Genomic DNA, 16,251 nt, shown 5'->3' with positions numbered 1-16,251 from the left:
ACAAATGTTATAAATGGGTGTAACTGATAATGTGGATAAATTTACTAATTACCTTCTCGTCAATGACCAATCATTTCGATACTGTTACGACCCACAACTCGGAGCCCACTTCACTACCAGCCCAATCCCTGATATCTCGACCCAAGAGGAACATTAAACAACCTGCACGTTTGAAGGATTGACCTTTTCTTCCAAGTAACCAAACCACCCACGTGTGTGGAGCATCTTCCATGTTTTCCTAATTTAATGTATGCATTTAGTTAGTGGTAGAGTAACCCACGTTTCCTTAATTCCAGCAGAGAATAAAGTGCATAATAGGGTAGTAGTAGTATAAATTGCATTGTTATTTTTCATTCGAGGAATATATGAGAAAATTGTCCCAAACCTCCTGTGTTCTTAATCTTAATTCTTGGAGAATTACCCACTCCACGGGTAGCCAACATTGGTGCTTTCATTCCCGATCCTTCCTTCCGCCATGAGTCCTCATAAAGACTCGACATCTAATGATCCCAACACCACCATAACAGAGCAATTAACTCAGTTAATTGCCGCCACAACAACCTCATCAAACACATCCACTCAAACAGCAAACAACCTAGCAGACCTTATTCAAGCAACCCGAAACCTCACTATGAAAATTGATGAATTGACCAATCATGTGATCGTCAATGATTCACATGACGGCTCCATTCGCCCACGATCCCCACGACGCCATTCTCCACCCCGTCGCCGTTCCCCCAATCACCGTTACCCCCGATCTCCTAAAATCATCCTATCCCAATTCGATGGATCCAATGCCCTGGATTGGATCTTCCAAGCGGAGAATTTTTTCTCTTACTACCGAACCCCAGCTGAAGAACGCGTCGAACTGGCAGTATTCTATTTTGTGGGTGACGCACTATCCTGGTATAAACACTTATCCAACAATGAATTACTGGGTACGTGGCCAGCCTTCAAACGCGAATTAGAACTTCGTTTCAGGCCTTCATCCTACGAGAATCATGAGGCCACCCTTTTCAAACTTAAACAATCATCCACGGTGTCAGCTTACCAAACAGAATTCGAACGTGTTAGTAACCAAGTTACTGGCCTCAGCCAACAAGCCCTTCGTAATTGTTTTACATCTGGTCTCAGGCCCGATATTCAAGCAGAGTTAGCAATCCAAAAGCCCACTACGCTTCATCAAGCCTACGGCCTTGCCAAGCTCGTGGAGGATAAACTCCAACAAGGGTCCAAACAAAAACAATCATACCAAACTAAACTTAATTTTACCACCGTTACATCATCTTCATCATCCACCCCGTTCACCAACACCATGCCACCTCTCCTCCCAACACCACCGAAACAACTACCTACCCTACCTTTCACAAAACTTTCACCAGAAGCCCTAATTCAACGCCGGAAAGACGGCTTGTGTTTCAAATGTAACGATAAATACTTTCCAGGTCATAAATGTTCACCCCCACAGTTCATGATTATCGTCGATAACGAAGGTCAAGAGGAACCTATAGACACACCGGAGAAACCACCTGAAGAGAATCAAAAACCAATCATCAAAAACCACTGTCAAACGCCGCATACTTCAGCATACACTCACCACAAACCCTTCGTGTGACCGGTTATATCTCCGGCCAACCAATCACCATCTTGATTGATTGTGGCAGCACCCACAATATAATACAACCCCGCATAGCATCCCGCTTACAGTTAGCTGCAGAATCGATCACAACCTTTTCAGTTATAGTCGGCAACGGCGAACCGATAGAATGCAATGGGTTCTGTCCTAATGTTCAGATTCAATTGGAAAAACAAATCTTCACCGTTCCCCTTTTTGTCATGCCAGTCACAGGAGCAGATGTTATTTTAGGAATAGGTTGGCTCGGCTCCTTGGGTCGCCTCTCAGCCGACTTTTCCATACCCGAAATTTCATTCCTCAAAGATGGTAACATATGCACCCTCGTAGGTGAGCCACTCACCAAACAGCTTTCTCCTAGTTCATTCTCCAATCTATTAAAAAAATGGCTCTGTGGCTTCTCTTCACACATTAACCTACCAACCACCCCAAGCATCACCCCAAAAACCCAGTTTCCATGCAGACAAAACCATTCAAAACTTACTAACCCAATTTCAACCACTCTTCGACATACCTAAAACCCTCCTACCGTCCAGAACACAAGACCATCACATCCCTCTCCTTGATGAAAAACAAACAATCAACGTCAAGCCATACCGTTATCCTCACTACCAGAAACAAATCATGACCACCCTCGTATCCGAAATGTTATCATCAGGAGTCATTCGTCCTAGCCAGAGCCCGTTTTCATCACCCGTCCTCCTGGTCAAAAAGAAAGACAGTACTTGGAGATTTTGTGTAGATTACCGGGCGCTCAATGCAGTCACGGTACGGGACAGATTCCCTATACCGACCATCGATGAACTCCTTGACGAACTCCATGGAGCAACAGTGTTCTCAAAAATTGATTTGCGTTCAGGCTATCACCAGATCCGCGTGGCTGAAGAGGACATTAGAAAGACAGCTTTTCGAACAACAGATGGACACTACGAATTTGTTGTTATGCCGTTCGGTCTATCGAACACCCCATCAACCTTCCAAGCTGCGATGAATGACTTATTTCATCCGGTGCTTCCTAAGTTCGTTCTCGTGTTTTTTGATGATATCCTTGTTTACAGCCAAACTCATCAACAACACTACGACCACCTTCAGTTCGTGTTTGAAACTCTCCTATCAAACAAATACTTTGCCAAACCGTCCAAATGCGAATTTGCGGTTTCCGAGGTAGCTTTCTTGGGTCACCGAATATCATCTAAAGGAGTTGCTCCCGAACCGGACAAGATTTTGGCGATTCAACACTGGCCATGCCCGTCATCGTTCACAACATTACGCGCCTTTTTGGGTTTGACAGGATATTATCGAAGGTTTGTTCCTAATTATGCCAACATAGCTGCACCTTTAACTAATTTGTTGAAAGGTAAAACATTCCAGTGGAATGAGGCTGCCCAGGTCGCTTTCACTACTCTCAAATCCACCATGGAAAACCTTGTCACATTAGCCCTTCCTGATTTTACCAAACCTTTTGATGTGGCCACCGATGCCTCGGGTGTCGCCATTGGAGCCGTACTGTCACAAAACAACCGACCAATTGCTTTTTTCAGCAAAAAGCTATGTACCACAATGCAGGCCCAATCAACCTACACAAAAGAGCTATACGCCATTACCGAATCCGTTAAGAAATGGCGTCAATATCTCTTAGGAAGGCGCTTTCGTGTCTTCACAGACCACCATAGCCTGAAACACCTTTTAACGCAAACCATACAAACTCCCGAACAACAAAAATGGGCGACAAAATTGATGGGCTACGACTATGAGGTTATTTATAAACCGGGCAAAGAAAACAACGTTGAAGATGCCTTAAGTCGGGTTGAACTGAACCTTTGTTTCTCAATTTCACATGCTACTGCCCTTTGGTTGGAGGAATTACGAGATTACTTCAAAAATAATGACCAAGGGAAGCAATTAATGGAACAGATTGGTAAAGAGCCAGCCTCATTTCCGTTCCATTTCATTCGTGATGGGCTTGTTTACCGCCATGGTCGTATTCTGATTCCACCTCTACAGCCATTACATGCACGTCTTTTGCAAGAATTTCACTCATCGCCCACAGGTGGTCATTCAGGTACTACAACAACGACAAAAAAATGGCTGCAACTTTTTCTTGGCTTGGGTTGCGCAAATAGGTGACTGATTTCATAAAAAAATGTCACATTTGTCAATCTGTTAAATCCCAAAACCACAAACCGTATGGTTTACTCCAACCTTTACCAACTCCTGAATCACCTTGGTTGGAAATCTCCATGGATTTCATTACACACCTTCCACCGTCGAAAGGTCGCACTGTAATATGGGTCATTGTCGATCGCTTATCGAAATTTGCCCATTTCATTGCTTTACCAACGCATTACACAGCTGCGTCTTTAGCCGCATTGTTCATGCGAGAGATTTATCGTTTACATGGGTTACCAAAAACGATTGTCTCAGACGGCGACCCAATTTTTGTAAGCCATTTTTGGACCGAATTGTTTAAGCAAATGGGCACCACTCTTTTACACTCAAGCGCCTATCATCCCCAAACGGATTGGGCAGTCTGAAGTGGTAAATCGTTGCTTAGAATCTTATCTTCGAGCATATGTTTTCAATGAACCCAATACCTGGCAGCGTTACTTATATTTAGCTGAGTATTCTTACAACACCACGTACCACTCGGCTATTGATATGACACCTTTTAAGGCTGTATATGGTCGTGAGGCTACATCAATCCATGACTACTCACAGGGTGCTACAAGCAATGGGTCAATTGAGGCATCTTTACAGGAACATGATCACATTCGAGCACTTCTACAGACTGCAAGTTTGAGAGCTAAAGAAAGGATGACTAAACAAGCAAACAAACATCGAATGGAGAAGGAATTCAAAGTTAATGACATGGTTTACCTCAAGCTACAGAATTACAGGCAACAGTCAGTGGAGAAAAGAGCCTCAAACAAGTTATCTAAGAGATACTATGGTCCATTTAAAATCATTGAAAAGATCGGGAAAGTCGCTTATAAATTGCAACTTCCAACGGACTCCAAGATACACCCGGTTTTTCATGTCTCATTGTTAAAGCCATGCCATTCGGAGACCCAACTCCCAACTGAAGACTTATCTCAACTGGAAGTTCAAAGTACTCTGCAATGTACACCTGAAGCCATTTTGAACTATCGAGATACAAACAAAGGAAAGCAACTTCTAGTCAGATGGAGCAACCGTCCAATGGAGGAGTCCACATGGGAATTTGAGAGTGAATTCAGATCAGTCTTTCCGGACTTTATTGACATTGGGGACAATGTAAATTGTCAGGGGGAGGGTGCTGTTACGACCCACAACTCGGAGCCCACTTCACTACCAGCCCAATCCCTGATATCTCGACCCAAGAGGAACATTAAACAACCTGCACGTTTGAAGGATTGACCTTTTCTTCCAAGTAACCAAACCACCCACGTGTGTGGAGCATCTTCCATGTTTTCCTAATTTAATGTATGCATTTAGTTAGTGGTAGAGTAACCCACGTTTCCTTAATTCCAGCAGAGAATAAAGTGCATAATAGGACTAGTAGTAGTATAAATTGCATTGTTATTTTTCATTCGAGGAATATATGAGAAAATTGTCCCAAACCTCCTGTGTTCTTAATCTTAATTCTTGGAGAATTACCCACTCCACGGGTAGCCAACAGATACTCAAAACAACCTAAGGATTGTTGCTAAAGGATTGCTTCGAACACCATATTACCTTAACCTTTACTTTCCAAGCTTCGATCATTTCCCGGCCCCATATATTTGACTAACCAAAATTTATTAGTAGGCATTACTATTTGATAAAGCGTAATTTATATTGAGATTAATTTCAGGTTGAAAACAATAGGCATAAGTGCTATCGCAATGATGATGGGTAGTGAATGCAATAGTGTATACTGGACTTGAATTAAGAGATTTATAGTCGATGAAATCTATGACATGACAGTATTTGAAAGTTAGTTGATATTATCTCTTATCAAGAATTTTAAAGTTAGTTATACAAAGTTAAACTTTAATTTATATGCATAATTTAAAACTGAACCTAGTAAAGAAATAAAAGACTATTGGTCCTATCGAATTCAAAGATATAAGAACAAATTTCTATAAACACGGACAGACATTATAATCAAAATAACTTGAGTGTGCCTAAGAAAAAGGGCCCGGAATTGCCATCTCTGATTCAAATAGCATTTTTGTCAACAGAGCCCGTGTTGCACTATTATCACTCAAAAGGTGTCATGGCGCATCATTCATATCATGAATGATTAAAGACATTATCGATTAATGATATCACAATTGTGTAGTACTAACTACTAAGTAGTATCACATTATTTATGGTATTTATGATTTTTTTATTATAGTTCGTATTGAGTCATACTCGACTATGTGCCTATATTCAAACCCATATCTAAGTACACCGTTACTAAAGAAATTTTATAAGTACACTGATACTAATGATTTTGTACAACGATTAGCTTTATCATATTTTATTGAACTTATTTTATGTTTATATAACAGAAAGCTTTTATATCCATTGATGATCACGAATATGGGAAGGTCCAACTGTAGTTGCTATGCATATAGACACGGAACAGAGAATTAGGGAGCCAAAAAGATTATTTTAAAGGAAAAATATTAGAAACGTTACGTTTTATAAGGTACAACTTATTAATGCCATCATTATTACACTTGATGATTATCTTTTCGCATTTTAATTTATTGGTTTTTTTGTACACTTATGAAGTTACTTATAAACAATTATGATTATCTTTGTATTGGTTCGAGAATGTGAAAAGCTATATTATCAAAAAGCATTGTTTGTAGGGTGCTGATAAACAATTACCTATATATATGAACATCTCATAATTTTCCATCTCTATTTTGTATTGATTTACAAAAATCGTGATCCTTATCTGTTCTACTATCATTGCCTTATCTAGGGAAGACAGCGGGCCTAAAACGGCCCAGCCCGCCAAATCCCGGAAAAAGATAAAAGGGCCGACGACCGGACCAGGAATGGATGGGTCATGTTCGGGCTAACCCCGTAGGATGGACCCGAAAATGGGTTGAAGTACCATGTTTGCTGTGACGCCCAATAAATGAGGATATATGTGGACTATGGAGTTATTTGCTAATTACCTAATTAGTTTGTTTTGCAACAATACAATTCACTGTATGATTTTTAATTTTTTTACCGCATGTATTATTATGCAACAATTTATTGTACGTATTCACAAGAACACGTTTACATATCATGAAACTAAACTTTTGGCATACGTATATATACACACATATATACACACTTATATACATGCCTTAACAATTCATACATGTATACATGTATGATATATAAAAACCATAATCTGTCTATACACACATATATACATGCCTTAACAAATGAAACTACAGTACAATAAGTCAATTTCAATGAAAAAATTCAATAAATAAAGAGTGTACGATTGAAACTTACATCACATAATTTTTGTAGACTTGTAGAAGATTTATATATATTCGAAACGGAGGTAAACGTGGATGGTTGATATCATGGAAATTTATAGTAGGAAAGTTCTCATATGGAATTATGGATGGATTACTTTACAAGAAAAAAATCCCTAGTTTCCAGGTTTTTTCGGGCCTACTAGGTTGTGGATGGTTTGGGCCCAAAACTGAAACAAATATATAAAATCTTAACCCACAGAACGAACCACCATACATCAGGCCGTAAAGGTTATGTCAATATTCAATTCTGAAAATATTATTTTATGCAGTTGTTTTGAAATTTTCATTTGGCTTCCTTTTTGGAAACAATCTTTTGAATCCTATCAATGAATTTCAACATCGTTTCCAAGCCTTCTCCACCTGAAAGATAAGAGTTAGCAAACCAAGTTAATAATTTAAGTCAATTTACTACAGTAACAGATATGTGGATCCATGTAAGAAAACTATTGAACATGTTATGTTCATCTACTGATTTTTATTTTAGCAAGACAATATATAGTAAAAGTTTACCTAATTTCGGAATCGTGTGGCCTCTAGGATGGCGAATAACAACATAATCTTCAGCTGATTTCAAGAGTTCAATCCCATATGATTTCAAGAAATCAGCATCCCCTATAAAATTAGCATAACCATTAATGTGTCATATAAAAACATGTACAAATTGACCGTTTAGCATAGAACGTTAAGCCATAGACTATGTTAGTTATGTGTCGTCCTAGACTCCTAGTACACACATGAACTAGAAGGCTTGAACGTACGGGCTAAATATAGAGGGTTCATCACTTCATCCTACGCTTTGTTATGCACAATACGATCAAAGTTGCCGTAGTCGATGTCACATTTGGACCCTTTAATTTTTTAAGATGTTGTCTAAGAAGCAAGCATATGATGCGATTAGTGCACCAATTTTTTTTTTCGAAGATTGATAAGGGTACTAATATTAATTGCACCTTAATTATATGCTACTCAATCCGGTTTTTTATTTCTCTAACCCTGCAAGATCGTAACTTATAAAAGGTGCATGGTTTGAGTGTCAATATAAATGTGGAGAAAAACGCACCAACACACTATATGATTTTGAAGTAATAAAATTTGCTTTGAAAAAAAAAAAGAAGCTAAAATACATTAACATTTTATTAATTTAAATTTAAAACATGTTTGCGCCAGATCAATAATGGAAGAAAATATGAAAGTGATGGTGATGCTACCAACATCCATCAATTATTAAGCTATAAAAAGGGTTGTTGAAGTTTGTGGACACGAAAAAATGTCCGTGAAATACCTTTCACATATAAAGGCCTCAATATATGATTTAATTTATGAAAAAATAAATTAATAATAACACTCATTACCATGTGACGTACACATTGTCTCAACGAAATGTAACAATAAAAAATTAGAAATGGAAGTTTAATAGTAATACCTTTTAAGCATTAGACACTTAAAAGTTCAATTTGAAAATATCTATTAGAAAATGATATATATCTTCTTAATATTGTGCTTATAAATTTTTTTAAAAATTCTTAAAAATGAGAAGTGTATTCACTTATCTCTTTCTAAATTTCATTCTTTGATTCTATTAAGTGTCATGATCTCATAGTTAGAAGGATTTTTAGGAAGATTTATTTATTTTCATATTTATATATTACAAAAAAAACTTGTAACTTATGATTTTATTTGTACATCATGTACAAACATATGAAAAATAAATGATAAATTAAAATGAATATATATTAAAAGATTAGCTAGCATAGTTGTAAACTTATCATAACCAGATAATATTGATTATACGCATAAAAGATGGTCCAAAAAAGTACCTATAAAATGGAGAGATGGACATTGTATAGGAAGAGAAAATGCCTTCTCTGCCCATGATTTGTTTTTAAACTTTCCACCTGATATTATCATTAAAAATTCAATCTTTGGCACCCTCGTCAGTGCTATTCCCTGCATTATGAAGTTCACTTTTTAACTGATGATTTTAAAATAAGAAAAAAAAAAACAAATAATCGGTCAGTGATGAAATTTTTAGAAGAATATTGTCCTTTCCAAAAGGAAGATGATATTTGTACCATAAGATTTGATATATGTAATACCAGTATGTATTACTGACTTGTACAATGAGCTATAAAATTTATACATGTAACAGATGAATCAAAAACTGTGATACATTTACCATTTTCATTTTCAAAAATGAACCAACAAATTTCCATCTTCTATATCAGAAAGTCAAAAGCAAAAGCCCTATACATTCAATAAATCGAATCTTAACCCACTTTCAAAAAATATGATCTATACAATCTACATTTAGAATTCAAAATTTATTTAGTAAGAATGGTCCATCGAGGCGACAGATGTCACTTGATATATGCTTAAACTCAACTTTAACATATTGTTGCAACCCATGTCGCCCCAATAGGCAGGCCCGGATAGTAAAAATCATGATGCCAAAATGCCATTAACCGAATTGGTTAACTTATGTAAACAACAAAAGCATACCTTGGTTTGCAGTCCTGGCAAAGCCGCTGCCAACATTGCACCCTAACCAAACATTTACAAAAAAAAACTAAATTCACAAAAATCATATAAGCTTTGAAAATTTGAAGTAAATATACAACCTGTGAGAAGCCAGCCAAACCATCAATAGGTGCATATTTAATCATACATTCTTCGATAAATTCAAGACACTCTTCGAAATTCTCATATTCCGTAAAATCCTACAATTCATTGATTCACAAAAATTCAGTAACAATGCGAAAAAATAATAACCTCTTAATGAAAGAACAGATGTAGAAATAATCTGTAATTACCGAACCTTATTAGACCGATACCACTCATAATAAGGTGGATCAAAGATGCGTTCAACTTGAGATTTTCCAGTACAAGGAAATGGAGCATCGGGAAAAAACAAGTCCATTTTGTCCAGAACCGATTCGGGCCATTTGTTAAGTTGTGTTTTAAATATATGACCACTTGTTCGGAAACCATGGAGAAATAGAATCCTTGGTTTTCGATGATGATCTAATACGGTCTCTTGTTCATTTGTTATAGAGAGATTACGTACGAGGATTCGATTCTTGGGAAACAAGAAGGGGGTAACGTTTGAGATTGGGAATTTGTGTAGGTGATTCATACTGAGATGTATGAACATGTGTTTGAGTTTTCATGATGGTCAAAGATTATAATTGTTTATTTTTTATTTGTTGAAATATATCATGGAGTATTCAGTTACTGTATATCACATGTTTATGTTTATTTCTTATTAAATTAATTACTTGTCCGCACTTCCTTTTACAAAACTACGTTTTCCGTTTATGAAACAGAGATAATTAATTACTTTGTCAAACATTACTTGGGTTATATAAATGCAATAATCCATAATTAGCCCACAATCACAAACACCTTTTAAAAAAATGTTTATTTTTAAAATTAGAATTTTTGTTATATGTCATACAGAAATATATATATATATATATATATTAGGTAAAGACTACTTTACCCATAACTTACTTTTTATTTTCTCTTCCCGAAAAATCCTAACTTTAACCGTAAATAACTTTGTTTGTACTATATGTTAATTGATGAAACTTATATGAACGAAAAATACATTAAAAACCCAATTCATTCATATATTTTATATCAAGTGTTACATGACACAAACAAAGTTATTTACAGTCAAAGTTAGTCAATATGACAATTAAAATGAGACGGGGTGGGTATTATATAAGGGTGATAACCCTAATCTCATTACACTACAACAATTATTGAATAACACATACTATTGCTCTCTCCTCTTTCTTTCTATATGCTTCTCTTCTCTCTAATCATCTTCTTTATTTATGTTGTTGAGTATTATGATTATTATGATTGATTCAAGATCAAGGTTTATAACAATTTTTTTAATTTTCAATAAAGCTAATTGTAACTTTCTTTATCTTGTTAAATGTTTTAAATATTACTATTGTAACTGGAAATATGATGAAAAGTTTGAATTGAGTTCGTTTTCAATTTCACAAGGTTATACCTGAAAGTAGGCATTCATTGTTTGGGGTTGGAATTGAAATTATAGCTGAAACTGGTATCTAAAAATCGTTAGTTAGATACTTAGATCCCAAAAACAAGGACAATATATCTATAGCGATCTAAACTTTTAATTATAATATGCTGATGTGTTAAATCATATAGTATAACTTTAACACACAACCATTTTTTGACTGCTCATAAAGATTAAAGATTAAAGGAAAATAACAATCGATTGCTATTTGTTATTTTTTTGAAAGGTGAATTTCACTGGAAATTTTGTGTCGCGATTCGACAGCGGGGAGTCTAGTATACGTTGTCTTAACCGGTTTTGCTCTAGAGAACTCCTTTGAAGTAAAAATGCCTATTTTAAATACCTGATGGGGGAAATCCCTCTACTAATCCGCCCGAAGGCACAACGATTAATAGGGGTAAACCCTGCCCCCTCAGACTTGAACTTGGATATACGCAAGCTAAGCCCTCATAAAGGGTCTTAATTTCTATATCCTCTCAAGGCTTAAACACAAAACCTCATATAAAGAAGATGGTTTTTCAACCATTGAGCTAAAGCTCAAGGATACAATCCATTGCTACCTACTAGTTTTAAAAGGATTTATAATAATTAAATGGATATCACAAGACAATATAATCATATAATAAACATTATTTTTGTTTATATATAAAAAGAAGAGTTGTTTGGTTTATAAGATCATGCTATATTTTGGTTATTGACAGAAACAGTAAAATGTTAGAACACTTATATTGGTTCATTCCATGTCTTCATCTTGTTAAAAAATCGATTGAAGTAATATTAGTTTTGTCATGGAATTAGTACATTTATATTGAATGTGCAATTTTATATACTTGTAATCTTTTTGTCATTTTACATTTCAATATTATACTCTTTACCTATTCATTAATCACGCTTTCTTTATTTATAAAAACTAGCTAATTAATCCGGGTTCAACCCGAAATTTTTAATAAAAGTTTTATAAAATAATGTTTGTTAAAAATAACTAAAGTTTTTTTTATAAGTTTTATGGAATTTTAGTATGAATAATAATGAATCAATGTAATAATAACTAAACACTATAAATTAAATACTAAATGTACAATAATCTTATGTGACTTATTGATACATATTAGTTGTATATAATTATATATATTTTTCCTTTAAACTTAAAAAACAATATAATATATTCAGTTATCTATTTAATGAGATATACTTTCTTAAATTAATTATAATATATAATGTTTAAGCTTAAATAAAATTATAGAAAGTAAAAAAAATAACAAATATGATGTAATAATTTATTTAAAAACACTTGTAAGAAGGGACATGACCTTGCTACATAGGAAAAAAGGTTCTAGAAATAATATTATAGTCACACTTTTTAAAAGTGTCACGAAATAACATAACTCATGATAGAACAATTTTGTGGATCGAATGCAAGGACATTAACATTTCTCAGGAATCTCTCATTTCATGAAGAAGCCATATGACAATTTTGTACCTTTCTGTTGGATCGCTACTAGTCCACTAGGCTATTTTTAAACTCTTGTAATTCTAAGACCACTACATAATTTCTATAAAAATTACTGAATTCATATTCTAAAATATATATATTTTTTTAGTAATTATTGATACCAATTTAGCCTTCTAATCACAACCATTACAGAAAAAGTGTTTTTTGTAATCCAATAAACTTAAACTGTGATCACATCTTCTTTGTTGGAAACAATCTTTTGAATCCTATCAATGAACTTCAACATTGTTTCCAAGCCTTCTTCATCTGAAAAGTGAGATAATATGAATTAACTACCAAACTTAGGATTTATTTTTATTTGTTCAATTAAGGGTTAATAAAAGATAGATCATTTAAAGTTGAAATCAATCTTACAAGTAAAGTTAGAAGAGATCTTGACATGTTGATTAAAATCAAGTATCACGATTTAAAGATGTCTTTTTGATTTTGACCATTGATTTTATTCGAAGGGTCAAAATTTTCATCTTTACTAGTAAAGTTGGTTACAATTTTGGAAAATCTCAATCCTTTAATAAATATACGGGTCCATGTGAAGATACAAAGAAGAAAATATGAAAGTCGTGATGAAATGAAAGCGAATATGATATGGTAAATATATAGTAAAAGATTACCTAATCTTGGAATCGTGTGGCCTTTAGGATGACGAATTACTGCATAATCTTCAACGGATTTCAAGAGTTCGGTCCCATGTGGTTTCAAGAAATCGGCGTCCCCTATAAATAATCCATTGTATTGGTAGATGTAGGTGTACAAATTGGTAGGTTAGCATAAAAATATAAACGATAGCCTATACGTTTTAAGCTTAATGCTAATCTTTGTTAGTGTATAAAAAAATATGGTTAACCTAATTGTCCTAGCCGAAATGAGATTAAAGGGTGCAATGTTTATAGGTCAAGTTTGGCTTCTATAACTTCTAAAAGTATCCTTCCAAATTACTCGTATATGTCTGGGTTTTTTAACCCGTATATATAGGTGGATCCAAAGAATTAAGCACGGGGAGACCGTAATGTAATTCTTGATATATTTTATCTTTAATCTTGGTTAAAATTGAGAAAAGAACACATTTTTAAAAGGAAAAAACACCCATTGGTAAAATAATTTCATTCCTGGCTTATCAAAATGGCTGGATTCTTCACTACCAGTAGAATGCACATTATGACCATCAAAGTTAACTTAGTAAAATGTGAAAGTTGTATTGTATGGTCCGAAAGTCAATGTGACTTTGGAACAACCTTACATTTAATAAAAAAAAATCAAAAGTTTTTATTTATTTTAAATAATTCTTATGTAATTTAAACATAAAAAATTAAGCAAACTCAAGTTTGCACTATTTTATAAATTACTCCTAACCGAAACATATCAAACTCAAACATGTCAATATATTTAGATCAAATGGACAATTTTCTAGAAGTAGAAAAAATGTTGTTACTAAATTATGGAAGGGGATTGTGAGCTACCGGCTGCTAGAGTACCAACATATCACATCATCAATTCTTATGCTATAAATGAGTTTGTTGGATTTTGTGGACTAGAAAAATTGTCTATTTTGTAAAATAGCCTCTACATATAAGATTCTAAACTCAACAAAAGTTAGAATAATAGAAAATTTTAAAACCCAACCACAAGGAGGGATTTGTATTCCAACTTTTACATATGGCCAAATTTCTTTATCTAAATCTCTCATCTTATTTCAATCTCTATTTTTGAAATATAAAAACTATAAAATCAAATATACCTTAATGATTTTCCTGTATATTGTTAACTTATTGTATTATGGGGTCTATTCTTCATTTCTTCGAATTCCATTCTTTAAACAAAACCCTACTTGAAACGCATTGATTAATGATTATGACACTTCCAACAAAATATTGAATGGTGGTTACAAAGGCCCTAAATAGTAACTTCCAAATTCATTGTTGCACATTTTGGTCAAATTCAACGCAAAGGTTTTATTTTTGAATAATATCAACATAATTTTGTTTTCTTTATGATTTTAGTTTTTTTTTTAAATGTAGTTTTTTATTAAGGCAACGTCCCTACCATAATATAGCGAGACCTTAACCAGTGTGGTAGTCAGTTGTTTAAATCTGCCCCGTCTTACCGTCTACACCACAACTTAATAGGCATTCTTAAGAAAAACTACATTAGGCTCTCACCACTAGAAAATTTAACTTGTGAACGATCATGTACATGGCAAGGAGATCAAATCTCAAACTTAGAGGATAACACCATAAGATTATTGTCTACCGATGATCTTATTTAATCTTATAATATAAAATTTTGCTAATATTAAGATAAACTATTATATATACAGAAGCATATTTTGAAGGCATTTTTGTAGATTCTTTAACACAAAGAGTTAACAAATTAACAAACACATAGAAAGAGGTCAAAAGGGTACCTAAAAAATGAAGAGATGGACATTGTATTGGAAGAGAATATGCTTTCTCAGCCCACGATTCATTTTTAAACTTTGCCCCTGATATTATCATTAAAAATTCAATCTTTGGTACCCTCGTCAGTGCTATTCCCTGTACCAAAAAAAAGTTCATCTTTTTAATATATTAAACTTAAAATTCATTAACTAAATAGTAATAGGACAAAGAATTGGTAAGTAATGAAAATCATAGCATAATGTTACTCGTAATAATTAGTTAATAGATACATTTATATGTTACATAATGACGTCTAAATCATGAAATGTACAAATTGAAATCCCATCAAACTAGAATGTCAATATATCCTTTTCTGAATTTCTTAAGTAACACTTCATGTTTTTTACATGACGCATTTTAGTTGTGTGTGTTTATTGCAAAACTACATACACTGGTTCAATTGAACTTGTTGATTTATTTTTTAACCATAACAATATTTATAAAAAACCTCTATACCTTAGCTTGCAGCCCTGGCAAAGCAGCTGCCAATACTGCACCCTAAGAAACATTATTAATATAAACAATCAATTTCACATTCATTAGAGCAATTTTAGAAAAAAACCAAAACAATAATCATAGTTAAATCTAAAACCTGTGAGAAGCCAGCCAAACCATCAATTGGTGCATGTTTGATCATACATTCTTCAATATATTCAAGACATTTATCCAAATTCTCATAATCCGTAAAATCCTACAATTCATTCACAAATTAAAAGAAATTAAAAATAAATAAACATCATAATAAATAATTCATAACAGAATCAAATCAAATTACCTTGTTAAATTGAAACCATTCATAATAAGGCGGGTCAAAGATGCCTTCAACGTCAGATTTGCCATTACAAGGAAACGGGCCATCGGGAAAAACGAAATCAATTTTATCAAGAACCGATTCGGGCCATTTTTTTAGTTGTGTTTTAAATATTTCACCACTTGTCCGGAAACCATGCAGACACATGATCCTTGGTTTCCGGGCATTTAACATGATATCAGAGCCATCGGTCGCAACAACCTTTTCGAGCATGGTGTTGCGAATATGAATGGTTATGGGAAGATTGGTGGAGGACGATATATAAAGAGGAAGGTGGGAGTTGTTATTAATAATAATGGTATTGACA

The 16,251-nt window shown here is 34.2% G+C and overlaps 2 protein-coding genes across 2 annotated transcripts; both read right to left on the bottom strand.

Annotated features, from left to right (window-relative positions):
* Window positions 1-7,054: 7,054 nt before the first annotated feature.
* On the bottom strand, window positions 7,055-10,306 carry LOC122607664 (esterase OVCA2-like). The gene is made up of 6 exons (XM_043780683.1): window positions 9,947-10,306; window positions 9,750-9,848; window positions 9,631-9,672; window positions 8,949-9,078; window positions 7,642-7,743; window positions 7,055-7,491 (listed from the first exon to the last, which is right to left on the bottom strand). Exons 1-6 carry the CDS (start codon window positions 10,280-10,282, stop codon window positions 7,415-7,417), a joined length of 786 nt encoding a protein of 261 aa, XP_043636618.1. The 5' UTR covers window positions 10,283-10,306; the 3' UTR covers window positions 7,055-7,414.
* Window positions 10,307-12,605: 2,299 nt separating this feature from the next.
* On the bottom strand, window positions 12,606-16,251 carry LOC122607902 (uncharacterized hydrolase C22A12.06c-like). Its single transcript, XM_043780974.1, has 6 exons — window positions 15,909-16,251; window positions 15,726-15,824; window positions 15,590-15,631; window positions 15,100-15,229; window positions 13,310-13,411; window positions 12,606-12,944 (listed from the first exon to the last, which is right to left on the bottom strand). Exons 1-6 carry the CDS (start codon window positions 16,155-16,157, stop codon window positions 12,859-12,861), a joined length of 708 nt encoding a protein of 235 aa, XP_043636909.1. The 5' UTR covers window positions 16,158-16,251; the 3' UTR covers window positions 12,606-12,858.

Source organism: Erigeron canadensis, chromosome 7 (assembly GCF_010389155.1).
Source record: "Erigeron canadensis isolate Cc75 chromosome 7, C_canadensis_v1, whole genome shotgun sequence".
NCBI lineage: Eukaryota > Viridiplantae > Streptophyta > Magnoliopsida > Asterales > Asteraceae > Erigeron > Erigeron canadensis.
Note: the sequence above shows the minus strand (reverse complement) of the source record. Positions and strands in the feature narration are given on the sequence as shown.